At 33.4% G+C, this 20,344-nt stretch overlaps 4 protein-coding genes across 4 annotated transcripts; all 4 read left to right on the top strand.

The window, feature by feature from the left end:
* The first annotated feature begins 1,199 nt into the window (after positions 1–1,199).
* On the top strand, positions 1,200–5,296 carry LOC11436832 (cytochrome c oxidase-assembly factor COX23, mitochondrial). Its single transcript, XM_003622613.3, has 3 exons — positions 1,200–1,398; positions 2,151–2,227; positions 4,904–5,296. The coding sequence occupies exons 1-3, from the start codon at positions 1,308–1,310 to the stop codon at positions 4,949–4,951; spliced, it is 216 nt and encodes a 71-aa protein (XP_003622661.1). The 5' UTR covers positions 1,200–1,307; the 3' UTR covers positions 4,952–5,296.
* Positions 5,297–9,900: 4,604 nt separating this feature from the next.
* Positions 9,901–11,076, top strand: LOC11437863 (F-box/kelch-repeat protein At3g23880). The gene has a single exon (XM_003622611.1). The coding sequence runs from the start codon at positions 9,901–9,903 to the stop codon at positions 11,074–11,076; it is 1,176 nt and encodes a 391-aa protein (XP_003622659.1).
* A 4,402-nt stretch (positions 11,077–15,478) lies between these two features.
* Positions 15,479–16,045, top strand: LOC11427098 (F-box protein ETP2). Its single transcript, XM_003622609.1, has one exon. It carries the CDS (start codon positions 15,479–15,481, stop codon positions 16,043–16,045), a length of 567 nt encoding a protein of 188 aa, XP_003622657.1.
* A 938-nt stretch (positions 16,046–16,983) lies between these two features.
* Positions 16,984–18,159, top strand: LOC11437542 (F-box/kelch-repeat protein At3g23880). The gene has a single exon (XM_003622608.2). The coding sequence runs from the start codon at positions 16,984–16,986 to the stop codon at positions 18,157–18,159; it is 1,176 nt and encodes a 391-aa protein (XP_003622656.2).
* The last annotated feature ends 2,185 nt before the right edge of the window (positions 18,160–20,344 follow it).

Raw genomic sequence — 20,344 nt, 5'->3', positions numbered from 1 at the left:
TCATGATGATGAATTTGTGATGCCTGCTTCTCCTTGGCAGGTGATTAATCAAAGAATCCTGAATTATGGTGCTCATTCTAGTATAAATGCTGCAATTTTAACAATTAGTAGAGAGTTGAAAGAAATTCGGCGGTGGCCTCCGAATTTTGGCTGGATTCGACTTAACACATATGGTGCTTCTAAAGGTGGCCAAAATGCAGGTTGTGGAGGGGTGTTCAGAGGTGATAAGAGAGAATCGATTTGTAGTTTTTCAAAAGGGTTGGGCTCTTGTAGTGCTTATGTGGCAGAGTTGTGGGGTGCGTTTGAAGGTTTGAAGTTGGCTCGTTCTCATGGTTACCATAAAGTGGAGCTTCACATAGATTCTTCGAGTGTGGTCCGTTCCATATCTCGTGATCAAGGTGGTACTGTGGGTGGTCTGACTCTTCTGCATAATATTCGACGGTTGATCGACCAAGATTGGGAAGTTCAAGTTCGTCACTCCTTTAGAGAAGCCAACGCTTGTGCATATGTGATGGCGAATATGGCTTGTGAAAGTGGTTTTTCTTTGATTTTGTATGAGCAATGTCCATCTCAGATTAGTTCTATTTATTTAGCCAGACTTTGTTGGTATTTCAACACCGCATCTTGTGAAGCGGTAGTTGCTTTCTTTCGGGCTTCGGCCCTCTTGTAATCCAAAAAAAAAAAAAAAACAATTTTACATTACATCTAAATTCTAATCAAATTTGTTTTGAACAGTTAATCCACCGTCATAAAACTCATAAATTAATCCATGAAGCTAACTTTTTGGTGTGATCTTAATACTTCCTTCGTTTCACGATGACGGTTGTTTGAGGTTTTGCACATAGATTAAACAATTGAATAAAATAATTAATAGACATAACACTTTTATTAAATTATCCTTAGAGCATTCACATTGATAGAGTCTTTACCATTTAAGATCCGACACTAATAGGTACTCTGAATGTGGAAGAAGAAAAAATTGAAGGTCTCTTAAGATCGGATCTCACTTACAAAACAAACTTAAATTGCATTGGAAATTGTGAAAAAAGAAAAAAGTTGAAATATTTATTAAAGGTAAAATTGAAAAAAGAAATTAAAATTGTATTAAAAAAGTAAAGTGATTTAAAAAGATTTTTGCTTTTGCTAAAGTAACAATCATTATAATAAAATGAGAGAGTATTTTATTGAATGCATGTTTAAAAAAGTTTTACACCTTTAAAATCTCAAACATGAAAGCAAACATGGCGTGAACCGTGTAATAATAATCTTGAAGGTTTAAACGGAAAGGAGTTCAATTCAAAGTAGCGATGGCGTCGAAAGATTCAACACCACCGTATCAAAGCGCCGCGAGAATCTCCGACTCTCAATGTTTTCCTCAATACACCGCTTCTCTCAAATGTTAGATACCCTTATTCCTTTTCCTCTATTATCTCTTCAATTTTTTCTTCTTTATTTCAATTAATTGTATTTAAAGTCTGAATTTTTTAGTACTTTTTAGGTATAAGTAATTTAGTATTATTAATACTACCCATTTGATAATGTTTAGAAATTAGGTGAATTTAAATGTGTATAAGGTGCTTCAGTTAATTGGAAGTGAAACTGTGAACTTATAAGTGTGCTCTTTCAATGTCTCGGGTTTGAATGCTCCGAGTGATAACAATGTCTCGGTTTGAATGCTCCGAGTGATAACAATTCCTGTTGAACCGGTCCATACAAGGTTTTACTTTGACTACAATTGGGCCCCTGCTAATGGAAGGTGGGATTGGTCGCCCAGATTAGTTGGTCATTGAGCCGGATACTGAGTTTTCGATAGAAAAAAAATTGAAGCGACAATATTTGTTTTGCAAAAAAATTTGTAGGATGAAGTTTAGTAATTTATCTTCTGAGCATGGTTATCAACTTCTTATGATATATTAAAGTCCTGTATTGTTTAACCCAATCTATGCGAATCTCTAGTGTGCATCTATTTTTGACATATTCATATCGAAAAGTAATGAATGAAAAAAATGAAGTATTGGAAGGACTTCAAGTTTGTGATTCCATGTTATTTTTGGGATATAAAGAAGGACTTGTGAATGATGTTGGACCTTGTACTACTATTCTGGTGATTATTAATGTATCTCACATTTTTTTTCCCGTAACATTTTCAGGTTTAGAAGAATTTAATACGGATAAGAGTAAATGTCAAGAACATTTTGATGTTTACAAGGAGTGTAAGAAAAAGGAGGTACTAGAATCTTCAGCACTGTCTGTTCCTTGAATTGCTATACATTGCATATTTTGAAAGTGGTAGAATGGATCCTAAGAATTATGTTGCTCTACCTGAAATGTGATTATGGTATAAAAAGAAATTAAAGGTTGTGGCGTTGCTGGTAGATATTTTTGGTTTTCTGCATGTAACTTGTAAGCGTAGATGATATTTGCTCCATACTTTGTCTATGTTCTCCCCTTCGTCACATACTTATGGTTACTGGGGAGCTATAAGTATTTCGTATGTTCCCAATAAATGCAAGAAAGATAAAGTAGTTTACAATACATGGTAGTTTTTTGAGCAGCTGGCTGAGCTAGCCAAGGCTTTACTTCAAATGTACAATGAATGGAGCTGTGTCAGTTCAATAATGAAATTGACAGCATTGTCTTAAATAGTAAATGTGAAATGATGTTTTGAAAACTCCATGTTACTCAAGAAATTATCTTGATTACAAATTCATATTTCAATACTAAAAGTCTTTCTCAAATCAAAATATAGATCTCTTGTTGCACCTTCATCAACTGCAAAATGTTATGCTATCATCTTTGTTATCCGGTTTGGTCTTGTTATTACTTTGTATTAATTCGTTGCATGAATGCGATTCTTTGAATCATTAATATTATGCAAAGAAACAAGTAGGGGCTTGTTTTCTATGATTAGGCTTTAGTGGGATTGTAACATGGTGTCTTGGGAACTTGGTATCCAAAAATAATGCATTGGCGGTTAATGGTTATAACTGTTGTTGTAAATGTACTTCTTTGTGGTAATTGGTTATTTATAAACATGATTTAGATTAGAATGAGCACAATTTGTTTTTCTAAGGCATGTTTCTTTTTAAACCACTTGTCTAGAGGTACTGCTGATTGCATCAATCAGTCCAGTGAACTAACGATGCACCTATCACAGGTGTAGAAGCCCTATAGTAACCAAAATTATTGAAGTTTGGTTAGTTATTTCCTATAGAAACCTGGAGACAGGGAGTGATATGGAGGATGGGGAGCGAGAGAGTACTCCCCCTCATTGACATCCAGAACACCGAGATCCCCGCACCCCTCCCCCCTCCCAAACACCCAAAGCATGTGTCATCCCAAATTCCCTCAGATTACACGGGGGGAATTATTCACTCACCCAATACTCAAAAGCATTTCATCATAGACCCTCTGGCTGGTTTAATTTTGTTGTTGTGTCCCTGAAGAAGCTCCATAGCAAACAACTATTTGAGAATAGCTGTTTGATCAACATCCTTCTTGGAAAAATTATGAACAGCGTGATCAGGCGACTGTCCTCAACTGGTTAGCTGCCGTGGAGCTTGGTTTTATGAGCACAATAAAGTCAGAACAGCTAGAGAGCCTCCAGTAAGACTTAATTAACATTTGAGTGTCTGAATGGATAGATTAGATGAAAAGTATTTTAGGTGAAGGGAGAGATATATCTCATTACTCTAGTAACTGGCGTTATCTGCATTCCTTTATTTTATTTTTGGCTAAAATATGGTTTTGGTCCCTGCAAATATGCCTCGTTTTGGTTTTAGTCCCTGTAAATAAAATTTGTTGTTTTTGGTCCCTGCAAAATATGGTTTTTGGTCTCTGTTTCTGTTTGTAGTTTGTACAAACAATCCTCTGTTTTGTTCATATAAAACTCTATTCTGCTCTCTCTGTTTCCTTATTTTTGTTGTTTTTGTTTTTATGAAATAGCGGTCATAGCGCTATGTGCTATCCCGCTATAGCATTTTTGGGGTCGGCCGCTATCCGCTATTAACTACTATGATAACAACTGAGTAGTAGTTTAATGTTGATGTATACTTTGATTTATTTTTATTTTCTGACCATTTTCTAGTCAGGTGTTTTGGATGAGACGTGTATAACTTCATTTTGACACTTTACCTCGTATGACTTAGGAAATTGTAATTGGCATTTTGAATATCATCTTTATCTTTAGTGTTGCGTTGTTCTCTTCCTTCGGCATCATACCTTGGTTGTGCACGAGGCCTTTTTTCTTACTTGTGGTCTTATTTTATAATTTGAACTGCCTCCAGAAATGAAAACATACACCAAACTCAAGGCTTTGCATAAATTAATTGGTCCTAAATCTCACCGAAACATACACTGAATTTTGTTGTCGTACTTATTGTTGGGTGTTGACAGCTTGGCATCTATGTAGGTGATGTGGTGTAACTGTATTCTCATCTCTGTAGTCATATTGATGAATGCTAAAGATACATTTTTTGTTATTCTTTTTTCAACATACTCTTTACAGTTGGGTGAGTTTCTTGTTTCGTACTATCTTGAGCTCACGCTCTAGTTAGTTGGACTCAAATGCAATTTACTAAATAATAAAGTGCGTGTTGGAAAAAGTTAGTGATTCTTACTATCTTGGGGCAACTCTCTATTTAGTCGAGTTAAAATGAAATTCACTTAATAATAAAAGAGTGTGTTGGAAATAATCTCAAACTGTGTATTGCTTCCATTTCTCATCCATATTAAAGCATATGAACTGTGGCTGTCTCTTCCTATGTAAGTGAAACATTTGACGTGTATATGATAGATCAGATCAAATATACTTTTCAGAATTGTTTTATTATTGTAATATCATTGCTGAATAATGCTGCATGAAATATTTTTATTTCTCAATTCCATTTCCTTTTTTTAACAGAGGGAGGCAAGATTGGAACGTAATAAAACTCGGTCCTTATTCTCATGAAATCTTGGCAGAGTTTCACTTACTGTATAACTGTTTACAAAGTTACTGGTTCACCAGTACCAGTGGTTCATATATGGTAGTGTTAGCCATTAAGGTTATGAATTTATGTGAAGCCATGACAAGAAGGTGTTGCAATAAATTTGTTAACGGTACTCTACACTGTCGTCGTTTTTGCATCAATACTTACTTTAGGTTCCAATAAATTAGTTGTTTACAGCTTACTGCAATATGTTGTTAGTTCCACTGAAACCTTGTTGACCTGTGGATACTAAAATTATTACTATGATGATGAATGAACTCTCTCTCTACCGACTTTTGTGGTACAGCAAGTATATGTTTTAAGGATGCTGATTATTATTTTTTTTAGTAAAAAGGATGCTGATTTGTTTGTTACTTTTTTACTTGATTATTAACTCAATGGGGGAGTTGAGACCGAATCATTAAAACTATTTAAATTTTCGTTCCCTTGAAACATAGTTCAACTCTGCAGAGAATTCTGTGTTTTCACCAAAATAAAATTATCAGTGAATGTAGTAGTTAAAATTATGAATTTTGTTTTTCACCATTATGAAACCAAACACACAAACTTCTATGCTAGAAGTGGTTAATTTTATTTCATAAATGTGTGGAACAAGCATTGAGAATCATTGTGTGGCTGATGAGTTTTTAATTTGTCGAAGCATGGTTTCTTAAGTTACTTTGATTGAATATTATACTGTCTCTGTAGCCTTTAACTAGTTTGACTAATCTTACAACCGAAATATAATATTCTCAATTATTAGATTAATCTGATGGCTAAGGTGCTTTAGTTCCTAAAGTTCAGCGAGTAAGTAATGACTACGAGATTATATTTATTTTCTCAGTCTTTGTGATCGAAGCAAAGCTTTTGTCTTGTTGGTGGTCTATCTTTAAGGCTTTGCATCATGTTCTGACCTCTGAAGCCCGGATACGAGATACGATATGGATACGATACTGCACCGATACGGAAAAATTTCAAAAATTAAGATACGATACGGCTGTGATACGTTAATAAAAAAAATTATATAATTAAATGTATTATATAATTATAACCATTTTTTTATTATGCAAGTATATTAACAAACACAAGAAACCAGACTCGTAGCACATTAATATAAATATAATATTGACGATTAAGAGAGTGGTCATTAGATAATTACATACGCAATATATACCAAAAAGAGCACCAGCAGTATTATACATCAATGCTACACTATATCCAAAAGAAACTTGTTAGTGATATACTATATCGATCCAAAAAAGAATCACTATATCCAAAAAAAGAACACATCAGTACTAAGAGTTAACACTAACAAGTAACTAACGTTTATAATGTTTTTATTCTTATTTTTTACACAAAAAAAAAAAAAGAAATCAAAATAATATAAAAAAACACAAGTATCCGTACGTATCGGGATGTATCGGAAAGTATCGGATAATTATTTTTTTAAAAAATAAAATTTAATATTTGGATACTCTTCAGATACGTATCGGAAAGTATCGGGCAAGTATCGGTGCATGATACACAGGGAATACGGTACGTCATCCATTTTGAAATATCGGGGCTTCACAGGTTCTGACTTATGATATTGTTAAAATATATTCCAACTCATTCACTTTTGCTAAAATGTAATAAAATCTATAGGTTTAATAAAAGGCAATTTCTTTTTCCACACTACTATCATGCGTCCTACCGAATTTCAAACATACATCCGTTCGGATTATATAATCAAAACGCTTTTGAGAGCTTTTAGGATTATATAATAGAAAAACTCTCAAGTTAAACAAACTACGTTCAATATTTATTTGTAGATTTAAGAAAATCTCATTATATATAATTATATCAAAGAGTATGATCTTTATACTAACAAAAAATATACAATTATATCATAAAATCATTATTATAGGAAATAAGGATTTAGGGGAAGCACACAACTAATGGATATTTACAGTTAAATGAAAGCTCTCTATAATGTTTAGGGGTCGCAATATCCCCTCAATGTGCTCTCTTCGTTTAAAGAATGCAGAAAAATATTTGCATCTTAAATTGTGGTCATGGTTTGCTAGCTTAATCAATATGGTCTTGCAATTTTCTTCAATGGATGACATCTGGAAATTATGTGATATGTCATGGTCCCCCAATTCAACTAATTATTATTTACCATTTTATCATTCTTTGCTAATAATATCCTTTTCAAAGGTATCTAAAAATATATAGGGGGTGTTTGTTTCCAGGTTATAAAATTTATTCCTGGGAATATGAGGATGGGAATGCACTTTCCCATGTTTGGTAGAAGGTAAAAGAAAAATATACCTGGGAACAAATTATACCCAGGAAAATTTTTAACCCATGATCTCCCTATTTTTATTCCCATGAAAAAGGAGTTGGAATGTTTTATTCCTAGGAATGACATTTGCCTTGCTACATGAAAACCCCACTACCACCATGTTTTTTCAACTGCCAATTAATTTCTGTTTTTTTCTTTTACATACTCTACATCAAGACATTGTTATAATGCATGTTATTATATGTAATTCATCTATTATTTCTTTATGTTCTTTTTGGTTTGTGCAAAAAAATATTTATGTGTCAAGTTTTCAACAATATTGTTCTATTATAACAATCAACTATATTCTATCAATCAACTATATGAAAACATAATTTTATTTCATGGTGTATTTTCAAATGCTTCAAGTTATAATGAAAATAAAATGTAGTAAAATAAATTCAAATTGATTTAGAAACAAGGTAGAGGTATTTTTGTAACTGTATCATGTTTTTTCTAGGAATATATATTCTAAACTAAACAACAATTAGCTATTTATGGGAACATTTTTTGAAAATATTCCTGAAAAATTAAAATACTAACCAAACACTTTTTTTTAAAATACCCAGGAATAAACTTCCCAGGTAAGTTATTCCTGGGATTAATTTATGAATCCCTGAAACAAACGCCCCCATAATGTTCTTTTCGTTTTTGGTTGGAATATATATAAATATAACCCCTTTCAGCACTTTTGGGATGATCTTTTCCCTTTCCAAAAATACCTTCAATTTTCAATAAAAACAACACATGTAATAAATAGATAAGAATAAATTTAAATATTAAAACAAATGTAACAAATACTATATATATATATATATATATATATATATGTCTAGTAAAGTAGATGTAGTATATTTATACTTATTTTTTCGCTATATCAATTATAACCTTAGACAATTTTTTTCTATAATAAAGATTGTTGTTGATGTCATTAAAAAAATAAATTTAAAATATATTTGTTTGTTATATTGTTTGGTGTGATTGAAATAGATAATTATTGTTAGTTTGAATTTTTATTACTTGAAAGCAATTAGTTTTAGTTAAAGTCAAACTTTTATAAAAAAAAACATCGTTTATAAGTTTCATACAACCTATTCTTTAACCAATGTTCCAAAGTAATACTAATTTTCTCATACTCTCAAACTGCTAAACACAATTTTCTCTCCTTTTCTTTTGAGATAAGAAATACTAAATACAAGATTATTATTTTTATAGGGAATATTAAACATAAAAATTTCTAATTTTGATAATAACTTGTCGAGTAACAGAACAAAGAATCTAATGGAAAAATATGTAACAAAAAAAATCTAATGGAAAATAACAAAAAAAGATAAAACTATCCTTCAAAAAAGAGAGATAAAACTAAGAATTTTAGAAATTGAATCGTGAGAACTCGAATGATCATGAAATTAACCTTTGCCCAATTGATAATGATGAGCATTGCAGAAAACTCTTACTAAATTTTCCAAGAATCAAATAACTTGTTCTTCGATACATTAAGCAATTTGTTATCATTGACTTGCTTTTTATTTGGCTTCTTCACATTGTTGTACCACTTTCTAAATTTTTGCTTCACACTTTCTTTCTCTTTCTCTTCCTTTTTTCCAAAGTTTGTTAAGGGATATTGCATATACACATACTTTTGCCTAGACTTAGCAAATTCCTTATAACTGATGATTTCATTAGTTATAGGGTTCACCCTATCACCCTTCTCTCGAGTCTTCATCATTTCTTTAGGTTGCACAGATTTCTTGAACTAAGAAGGACCTAACTACGTTAGAGTTGGGGTTTTGATGTTATAGCATGTGTATGCAAGTATTTATAATGTCGAGTTTATGTAGAATTGCTTGGGGTTTAAGATTGACTCAAATTAAATTGGATGATAATCTTTTCTTTTTTTTTGTTAAGGAAAAATTGGATAGTAATCTTGTGCATCGTTATATTTTTTGAAGTAAATCTTTTATATATTGACAAAATCTTTTTTTGAAGTGTCTATGAATTTGGGAATCTTTTTGGTTAACATTTGACTTAGAGAAAAACTAGTAAAACTTTTCGAAAGGAAAAAACAAACAAATTAAATAATAAAATTATATCAACTAGCGAGAAAAGACGGGCAATCTTGTGTCCGTCTTTCCGCTCTTTAGATTGCGCTAACGTTAGAAAATTTGAATAGTATTTTTTATGAAATTTTAATTTTAATTAAAAGCATAAATATAAATGTTTGTTATTTTTAAATTATAACACATCAAACTAATTATTTCTCTAAAAAAAACAAATCAAACTAACTATCTTTATCTATTTCAAAGACACCAAGATATAACAAAAATATCCCTAAAAATAATATAACAAAAACATGGAGTACGATGATATAATATACTTTTTGCTTTTTGATGGAATATATATCTTTTATACATACCCTTTTCTTTTTTTTTGGAAAAGATCTTTTTAAATACGATGATATAATATCTCGTGTGTATATATATATATATATATATATATATATATATATAGACACGCACACTTGTGCAACCAACAAAACAAATCAGGAAAAGGAAAAACCACCGTAGATATTTATATCGTCCTCCCTCCCTCCCTCCTTCCGTCATGAATCTCCGACCACAGAAGTCACAGCGTCCACCCAACTCCATGTCATTGCCGACAATATTCCTCCCTGACGAACTTATCGTAGAAGTGCTTTCTTTCCTTCCTGTTAAAACTCTTATGCGACTGAGGTCCTGCTGTAAATCGTGGAACTCCCTCGTATCCGATCCTTTATTCGTCAAGTCGCACCTTCAGCGTTCTACACAAAACCCGAACTTCACACTGGGAAGAACACTATGTAGAGTGGATACCAGTGTCCTACCCATCTCCTTTGATCGTTTCATAGAGAGTTCATGTTCTACCAAACCGATTACCCTTACCAACGATCCTTACTATAGTTTGAAGGATAAGGATTGCTCTAATGTTGTTGGTTCCTACAATGGATTGATATGTTTGCTCGGTTATTCTTTTGAGCGTAGACAGATGTGGTTCCGTTTTTGGAACCCTGCTACCAGGACAATATCAGATAAATTAGGGCATTTTCGTAGCATACCCTACAGTTATGATTTGACATTTGGTTATGATAATGAAAAAGATACTTATAAGGTAGTGAACTTATACCGAGGGGCGAAAGTTTTTAGTCTGGGCGATAATGCTTGGAGAAATATTCAAAGTTTTCCGGTGGAGGATCATCAACTAAGTTGTGATGGTGTGCATTTGCGAGGTATTGTTAATTACTTGGCAATTCGCAATTACTACTCTCATTCTTCGTATGATTGCAAGGATCTTACTGTTGAGCAATTTGTGATTATTTCTCTTGATTTGGGCACGGAGACATACAAATATTTGCTTCCCCCTCGAGGTTTTGTTGAAGTGCCATTTATTAAGCCATCTATTTGTCTGTTGATGGACTGCCTTTGTTTTTCTCATGTTGTCAAGCAAACTCATCTTGTTATATGGAAGATGACAGATTATGGAGTTCAAGAGTCTTGGACTCAATTACGTAGGATAGATCTTCAAATTATAGATTATAACTTGGAGAAAAAATTTCATTCTCGGTGGTTGCCATTGCACCTTTCTAAAAATTATGATGCACTCGTAGTAGCAAACGATTCTGAAGAACTGCCAGTTGTCTATAATTTGATAGATCATAGTGTAAAGAGAACTAGAATTATCAATGGTGAACGCTGGTGGCACTATATCAAGAACTATTCTGAAAGCTTGGTTTTGTTTCATTGAAAGTAAGTTCCTCTTCATTGATTTCTTTGAATTGCCGTTAATTCTTGTATTTTTTTATTATGTCACATGATGTATTTTATATTTTATTATTTTGGCTATTGGTAACGTGGAAATTGGGAAGTTTAGGGGATTCGAAGTCAAGGAGAATATAAATTTTGACTTATTCAATATGCCGATGGCACTATTTTGATAGGAGATGGTACTCGGAACAACTTGTGGAGTATAAAAACAATATTAAGAAGCTTTGAAATGGTATCCGGGCTGAAGGTGGAATTCTTCAAAAGAAAACTATATGGTTTGAATTTGGATGATTCTTTCTTTAATGGAAGCAGAGTCAAGTTTCCTTGCTTGCAACGTTTATAATGTGCCATTCTGGTTCCTTGGCGTTTCGGTAGGTGGTAATTAATCCAAGAAGATATGCAACATGGACTCTGGTAATCAAGTCAATGAAGAGGAGATTATATGGGTGGAGACTGGAGAGGTGTCATTTATCATTGGAGGTAGATTGGTTTTGTCAAACTCGGTGTTGAGTAGCATACCATTATATTAAGCAAATGGGGAGGAGTCTCAAATGTCAGAAGGATAAATTGGGTAAGTTGGAATAAAGCGTGTCTATCAAAAGATGAATAAGGTCTTGGAGTAAAAGATTTAAAATTGTTCAATGTATCTCTATTAAGAAAATGGGTTTGGAGATGTTGGTCGGATGAGAATGCAATCTGGTCGAATTTATTTAAATTTACATACGGATTGGTGGCGGCTGAATTGCTTAGTTCGGAAGGTGAAAGAGGTTGAAGGATAGACTTATTTAGTGGCGAGATTTATGAACAATTGGAAGGGATTTTTAAGGTGAATCAAACTGGTTTAGAAATACAATTAGAAGAAATGTAGAAAGTGGGGAAAATACGTTTATAGTGTGCCATTTAATATACTGATTTAGTTGAAGAAATTGCTTGTACTGATAAGAACATTTCAGTAGCGCAGAAAAGAATCACTGAAGGAAATTCTCATGATTGGAACTGGAATTGGCTTCGTGACCTGAATCAGAATGAACGTTTAAAGTCGAAACTTTATGGCGCGGATCTGCAGACTGGTGTGGAAGATAGGTTCAGCTGGATATACACGGACAATGTTGCGTTTTTTGCAGAGAAAGAATCATTTGATTATATAAATTTATATGCTTTTTCTTGATAATGATGCTGCTATAGAATCTAATTTGTATATGCATTCACTGTGTCACTTCTTACTTTATTTAGTTGTGTTTTCCTATTTCACTTTCCAATCTAACACAAGTCATTTTTTAATTATAGATCTGCAATCTCAACTTGAAAGACATCAAGGTTATTGATAGTACATGGCAGGACGGACGAGGAATGATGGGAAGAAAGAAACGAAGAAAGAGGCTTATTGCAGCTACAATTGTTTTAGTTATAGCAATCATTTTCTAGGAAATTTATTTCCCTTTTGATATCTATGTTTTAGGAGTATGTTCTACAACTCAACTCTTTGTTGAACTTCAAATTTTTTGTGGGAGATGTTATTTTTTTATTCTAAACATGAGTACAAAAAAGCGTGAAAAAGTTCAACCTCTAGTTATAGGATTCACTGTAACACCCCGCTACCCAAATATAATTAAATACAACATAATCATCAGAGTTAAGCACCAACGGGCATGCTACACTACATTTTCAAGATTTCTTAAATAGCATATGAAACTATTTAAATAAACAACTTTCAAACATCAATAATCTTGCAGCGGAATATTTGCATCAACATCAATAATTACTTAAACCTCCAAAATAATATCTTGGCATTAAGCCTTAACAATAATTCTCATCCCACGTATCAGAGCCCTAGACACGACACTTGAGTCACCACCGACTACTCAGGATCACCTGCAAGTTATCCATAGGAAGGGCAACATTTTCAAGCAGAATGAGTGAGATTCACAACAATAAAATATAGATATTAACATCATCAAATGAATCTAACACCCTATTAAACATCAATACATCATCTTGTAAATTTAAGTATATATTTCACAAGCAGCAACTTCATCATCAAATCAATCCATTATAGTACATGTATAAAAATATACTCAACAATCAACATCATCAACATCAATCAATATGGCACTACAACCAACAACAGAGACTCATGCATGACATGACGACACCCCTAAGACTCCTCAATAAATGCATTATGCATGTGGTACCAAACAGGACCGAAGCCCTCACCGCTTTTGAATGGTTAAAGCATTCATCAGGACCGAAGCCCTCACCGCTGTGAACAACTAGTGCTCCAGGACATGAGTCCTCCCGCTGTTTATGCATATGCTATGGACCTACTTGTGTATATCTACATACAACTTGACCATGCATACATTCTTCATATGACTCCAATTTATACAACATGTATGATTCAATAAATATAGCATACATTACAACCATCAGCAACATCATCAAACAGTGATCCAACAATACAGAACAATGCACAATTAAACATAAGTATGCTCACAACATCCACATCAATCACTACCATTCATATAAATAAAATCAGCACACACAACTTGGTAGCTTCGCCTCGCGAGCACATCTGCTCACTATGGCGAGCTAGCAAAACAGGTTACTCGCCATGGCGAGTTCAAGGCGAACTCGAGGCGAGTGAAAATATGGGACTCTCGGGAGTTTTGACATTTTTCTCACTCAAACTTCAATTCTAAGCTCCCTATTCATCTTTTTAATCTAAAACTTGCTCCAGTCCTCTTTATAATCGTTTAGGCACATTAAACTATCCCAAAAACATCTTATAACAACAATTTGAAAATCAAGTTTTGATCTGGGTTACTCGCCACGGCGAGTTGGTCTGCTCGCGAGGCGAGCTATGAAGTTGCTCACTCGCGTGGCGAGCACAAGCTACTCGCGAGGCGAGCGATGAACTTCTGTACGGGCAGAAAACAGGTTTTTCCCCAAAATCCTATTTTTCTCCAATTCACTCCCCAAATCAGTTTACAGATATGAATTAACTTACTGCATACACTCAGAACCTATTTCTAACATTAGAACCACAATCTCTATCCCAAAAATCATCATTTCATCACAAAACCCATAATCCTCAATTCTCACCAAAACTCTGTTAAACTCAAAATCAGAAATTAACATCTATACTACTGAAGCAAACCTCACCCTTACCTTAGAATTGCAGAAGAAATGCACAGCAAATTCAGCTCTTGGCTCTACTTGCTCTTCTCTCCCTTTTCTCCCAACTTCACTGTTTTCACGTAAACTGCTTTCTAACCTCTCTTTTCTTAACTCCCCTTTGCTTAACTCCCTATATTTCACTTAACTCCCCATAAATTCTAATAAATTCTAATTAACTCCCAAAATCCCAAAATAATATTTATTTCTCACTTAGTCTATTTATTATAAAATAAACTATATACTAAAATACAACACATCACATAAATCACCAAATTTATTTAAAATCACATAATAGACTCTAAATAAATCAAAAATAAATAAAACAACATTCACCCTATCACCCTTCTCTGGAGTCTTCATCATTTTCTAGGTTGCACAGATTTCTTGAACTAAGAAGGACCGAACTGCGTTAGAGTTGGGGTTTTGATGTTATAGTATTTGTATTGCAAGTATTTATAGTGTCGAGTTTATATATAATTGATTGGGGTTTAAGTGTCTATGAATTTGGTAATCTTCTTGGTTAACATTTGAGTTGAGAAAAAACTAGTAAAACTTTTCGAAAGAAAAAAAACAAAGACTTGAGAGAAAATTAGTAAAACTTTTTGAAAGAAAAAACAAACAAAATTAAATAATAAAATTATATCAACTATCGAGAAAAGACGGACAATCACGTGTCTGTCTTTTCGCTTTTTGAATTACGCTAACGTTAGAAAATTTGAACGGTATTTTTTATGAAAATTTAATTTTAACTAAAAATATAAATATAAATGTTTGTTATTTTCAAATTATAACAAATCAATTTAACTATTTCCCTAAAAAAACAAATAAAACTAACTAGGTTTATCTATTTCAAAAACACCAATAATATAACAAAAATATCCCTAAAAAAATATAACAAAATTGCCGAAATTGTTAGACGTCATGACTGAGATTCGAACCCCGATACCTCCACTTTATGTGTATGAGTTTATGATGGTTTTTCTATCTCGTCTATCTACAAAAAAAAAATATCTTTTATACATATCCTTTTAAAAAAAAAATCTTATTAAATACGATGATATAATATCTCGTGTATATATACACACGATATAATTGTGCAACAAACGAAACAAACCAGGAAAAAGGAAAACCTCCATATTTATATCTCCCTCCCTCCTTGCGTCATGAATCTCTGATCACAGAAGTCGCAGCGTCCACCCAACTCCATGTCATCGCCGACAATATTCCTCCCTGACGACCTTATCGTAGAAGTGCTTTCTTTCCTTCCTGTGAAAACTCTTATGCGACTAAGGTCCTGCTGTAAATCGTCAAACTCCCTCGTATCCGATCCTTTATTCGTCAAGTCGCACCTTCAGCATTCTACACAAAACCCAAACTTCACACTGGGAAGAACACTATGTATAGAGGATACCAGTGTCCTACCCATCTCCTTTGATCGTTTCATAGAGAGTTCATGTTCGTCTAAACCGATTACCCTTACCAACGATCCTTACTATAGTTTGAAGGATAAGGATTGCTCTAATGTTGTTGGTTCCTACAATGGATTGATATGTTTGCTCGGTTATTCTTTTGAGTCTAGAGAGATGTGGTTCCGTTTTTGGAACCCTGCTACCAGGACAATATCAGAAAAAATAGGCCATTTTCGTAGCATACCCTACAGTTATGATTTGACATTTGGTTATGATAATTCCAAAGACACTTATAAGGTAGTGAACTTATACCGAGGGGCGAAAGTTTTTAGTCTGGGCGATAATGCTTGGAGAAATATTTAAAGTTTTCCGGCAGAGGATCAGCAACTAAGTTGTGATGGTGTGCATCAGCTAAGTTAGAATTAGGGTTTTTAGTGTTAATGGTGGGACACTTTATTCTAGGCGGATCTGGACCTTCGGTACATCTATGGCTAAAACTTTAAAGAAAAGTTAATGCAAACTATTAAAAATAAGAAATAATATTTTTTGATGCAATACAATTACAATGAAAATTGTCTCCTATCTATTTGTTTAAATTAACAACATTGCTTATTTTTAAAAGAATATAGTTGTCTAATCCCAACTTTTGTAACTGAAAGTACACATTCAACTGTTGCAATTATTTGTTTCACGCGCGAGAGAGAAGTGTTTTGATATAATTGTATATTTATTTATTAAAAAAAAACTTTGGGGAGTGGATGTGTGGCTATAGCCACACATAACCACATATTGCATCCACCCCTACTTTGTTCGCGTCTGTTCGTTATTATGCGCTAATACGTATAAATTACGAACAATAGTTTTTATGAAACCCCTACTCTGTTCATGTCCGTTCGCTATTCTTATTGCGCTAATATGTATAAATTACGAACAATAGTTTTTATGAAATTTTGATAAAAATTAATTTTGATTTTAATTAAAATTATAGTTATAAATAATAGATATTTTGAACTTTCATATTGTAACAAACTATGCTTATCTTTTCAATTATTCTAATAATATAACAAACGTAATATCTTTCAAAAAAATATAAATTCTTATTTTTTTTTTGGTAACACCAACAAAATATCATAAATTTACCTAAGAGTACAATTAGAAGGAGAAAAAAGAGACATACCTATCCTTTTAAAATCGGTGATATATATATATACACATGATAAAATTGTGCAACCAACAAAACAAATCAGGAAAAGGAAAAACCACCGTAGATATTTACATCGTCCTCCCTCCCTCATTCCGTCATGAATCTCCGACCACGGAAGTCGCAACGTCCGCCCAACTCCATGTCATCGCCGACAATATTCCTCCCTGACGAACTTATCGTAGAAGTGCTTTCTTTCCTTCCTGTGAAAACTCTTATGCGACTGAGGTCCTGCTGTAAATCGTGGAACTCCCTCGTATCCAATCCTTTATTCGTCAAGTCGCACCTTCAGCGTTCTACACAAAACCCGAACTTCACACTGGGAAGAACACTATGTAGAGTGGATACCAGTGTCCTACCCATCTCCTTTGATCGTTTCATAGAGAGTTCATGTTCGTCCAAACCGATTACCCTTACCAACGATCCTTACTATAGTTTGAAGGATAAGGATTGCTCTAATGTTGTTGGTTCCTACAATGGATTGATATGTTTGCTCGGTTATTCTTTTAAGTCTGACGAGATGTGGTTCCGGTTCTGGAACCCTGCTACCAGGACAATATCAGATAAATTAGGGCATTTTTGTAGCATACCCTACAGTTATGATTTGACATTTGGTTATGATAATGAAAAAGACACTTATAAGGTAGTGAACTTATACCGAGGGGCGAAAATTTTTAGTCTGGGCGATAACACTTGGAGAAATATTCAAAGTTTTCCCGTGGAGGATCATCAGCTAAGCTGTGATGGTGTGCATTTGCGAGGTATTGTTAATTACTTGGCAATTCGCAATTACTACTCTCATTCTTCGTATGATTGCAAGGATCTTACTGTTGAGCAATTTGTGATTATTTCACTTGATTTGGGCACGGAGACATACAAATATTTGCTTCCCCCTCGAGGTTTTGTTGAAGTGCCATTTATTAAGCCATCTATTTGTCTGTTGATGGACTGCCTTTGTTTTTCTCATGTTGTTAAGAAAACTCATCTTGTTATATGGAAGATGACAGATTATGGAGTTCAAGAGTCTTGGACTCAATTACGTAGGATAGATCTTCAAATTATAGATTATAACTTGGAGAAAAAATTTCATTCTCGGTGGTTGCCATTGCACCTTTCTAAAAATTATGATGCACTCGTATTAGCAAACGATTCTGAAGAACTGCCGGTTGTCTATAATTTGATAGATCATAGTGTAAAGAGAACTAGAATTATCAATGGTGAACGCTGGTGGCACTATATCAAGAACTATTCTGAAAGCTTGGTTTTATGTGAATGAAAGTAAGTTCCTCTTCCACGATTTATTTGAATTTCCGTTAATTCTTGTATGTTGTTTGATTATAACACATGATGGGTTTTATTTTATTATTTTGGTTACTGGTAACGGTTGAAATTGGAGGAGTTTAGGGGGTTCAAAGTCGAGGAGCATATAAATTTTGGAGTGCAGGATCGTATTCATGGCACATCATTGTTGAATCATATAATATTAGAATACACTTATTTAGTTGATCATTATTCACTTTCCAATCTAACACAAGTCATTTTTTAATTATAGATCTGCAATCTCAACTTCAAAGATATCAAGGTTATTGATCGTACATGGTTGGACGAGGAAATGATAGAAAGAAAGAAAGGGATGAAGAAAGAAACGAAGAAAGAGGCTTATTGCAGCTAAAATTGTTTTGGTTATAGCACTCATTTTCTAGGAAATTTATTTCCCTTTTGATATCTATGTTTTAGGAGTATGTTTGTTCTACAGCTCAAGTCAAGTTGAACTTCAAGTTGACTCTTTTATATGCAATGTAATTTAAGTGCAATTTTATAGGACCATTTGGGTATGATAAGAATAGTAAATGTCTATAGAAATTCACCTGTTGTTAAAGAATTTTTACATTAAAATTAACAAGTGTATGAAGAAATATTAGCATGATCATAATTCGCAACATCTTAGCATGATCATAATGGTTGTTAGGATGGAATGTTCCATATTCTCAATGAACACGCCGGAATTGCATTTTCTGCCAATCATACAGACTATTTTTCGATTCAGATCATATATTTTTACGAATCAGGCGACGAAATGAAGCTTTTTCATATATGGATTCAATTCAGACTATTTTTAGAAACATAGCACCGTCCTTTTAATGAATGATATTAACAAAATTGATACATGCATAGGGTTGTTCATGTTTTATACTCTATGCCCCTATGTAATGAGAATTGAACAATAAAATATGGATAGTTAACTAAACAATTAAAAATATATGAAACCTAATTTTGATTTTAAAACATGAAAAGAATATACCATAAATAACAGTTTCTTAAAACTCAATTGATGTTTTATTAAATTATACTCAAATGGAATAAAACAAAATGTATAGTCCAAGGTAAAACACGTGACAATACTTACAACATCTACATTGGAGAAACTCTTTTTTTAGTACTTAAAAAGGTCTCATCACGTGTATACATCGATCATTAAATGATACCAAATAAGAGAAAAGAGGAAAACGATAGAAACATGGAATTAAGGTTATGCCAGATCATTAAACGAACGAAAGAAACGGGTAAACCAGATCAGCAAATTGAGTGATCTTGCAAGAACTTAAGCTAAGGTTAGACGAAGCAAAGGGTAACTGGGTCGAAGAGCTCCATTCAGTTCTCATGGTATATCATACAAACTCCTCATTTGACTACAGGATAACTTCCATTCTACCTCACATATGGAACAGAAGCAGTTATACTCGTGGAAATTGGAGGACTCGGCTGGAGAACAGCCACACCAAAGACATCCAAACCAACGATGAAAATATTCGTGAGGATTTTGACTTTGTTGAGAAGAACAGAAACTAAGAAGTACTCAAAGAAACTGTTATCAAGCAAAAGATTGCAACTCGCCACAACAAAAATGTGATCAAACAAGAATTCAAAACAGTAGACCTCATATTGAGGCGCAATCAAAAGGTGACCGAGCAAGGAAAATCAACTTAAAGACATTGACAATAGCCTACGATCTGAGGTTATTGTGCAAAGCCATGTATTCATACAATGAAGGCATATGCTTCATAGTGGCACTCAATTGACTTGGAATCATGTAAGCCCTACCAGCTATAATAATACTTCACATGTCAGCTACTTGTAGAGCATATCAGAGATATTAAACTGTTTAATCAAAATAGCATAAAACTAAAACAGATCATAGTTTCAACTTCCAAACGGAGACGGAGAAATGCTAGCTAGTTTTACTAAGTATAAGTGGTTACAGACAAGATAGGAATAGAAACACAATCACTAGAGTGAAAACAATCTTCTAACTCTTCATGAATTTTGCCATCTGTCTTGTAACACTTTTCTGTCATAGAATCATCCAGTCATTAATACAGCATCATCTGCAAGGACACAAATCTAAAGAGAGGATTATTTTGTTATTCAGTCATAGATTCGAAAGTATTTCAGAAAATCTA

Source organism: Medicago truncatula, chromosome 7 (assembly GCF_003473485.1).
Source record: "Medicago truncatula cultivar Jemalong A17 chromosome 7, MtrunA17r5.0-ANR, whole genome shotgun sequence".
Taxonomy (NCBI): domain Eukaryota; kingdom Viridiplantae; phylum Streptophyta; class Magnoliopsida; order Fabales; family Fabaceae; genus Medicago; species Medicago truncatula.
This window is presented reverse-complemented; position numbering and strand designations above follow the sequence as displayed.

Coding starts and splice junctions, on each gene's coding strand:
- LOC11427098 (XM_003622609.1), top strand. CDS start 15,479: ATGTCATCGCCGACAATATTCCTCCCTGACGACCTTATCGTAGAAGTG.
- LOC11437542 (XM_003622608.2), top strand. CDS start 16,984: ATGAATCTCCGACCACGGAAGTCGCAACGTCCGCCCAACTCCATGTCA.
- LOC11436832 (XM_003622613.3), top strand. CDS start 1,308: ATGGCGTCGAAAGATTCAACACCACCGTATCAAAGCGCCGCGAGAATC. Junction 1,399..2,150: donor ATACACCGCTTCTCTCAAAT/GTTAGATACCCT, acceptor TAACATTTTCAG/GTTTAGAAGAATTTAATACG. Junction 2,228..4,903: donor AGGAGTGTAAGAAAAAGGAG/GTACTAGAATCT, acceptor TTTTTTTAACAG/AGGGAGGCAAGATTGGAACG.
- LOC11437863 (XM_003622611.1), top strand. CDS start 9,901: ATGAATCTCCGACCACAGAAGTCACAGCGTCCACCCAACTCCATGTCA.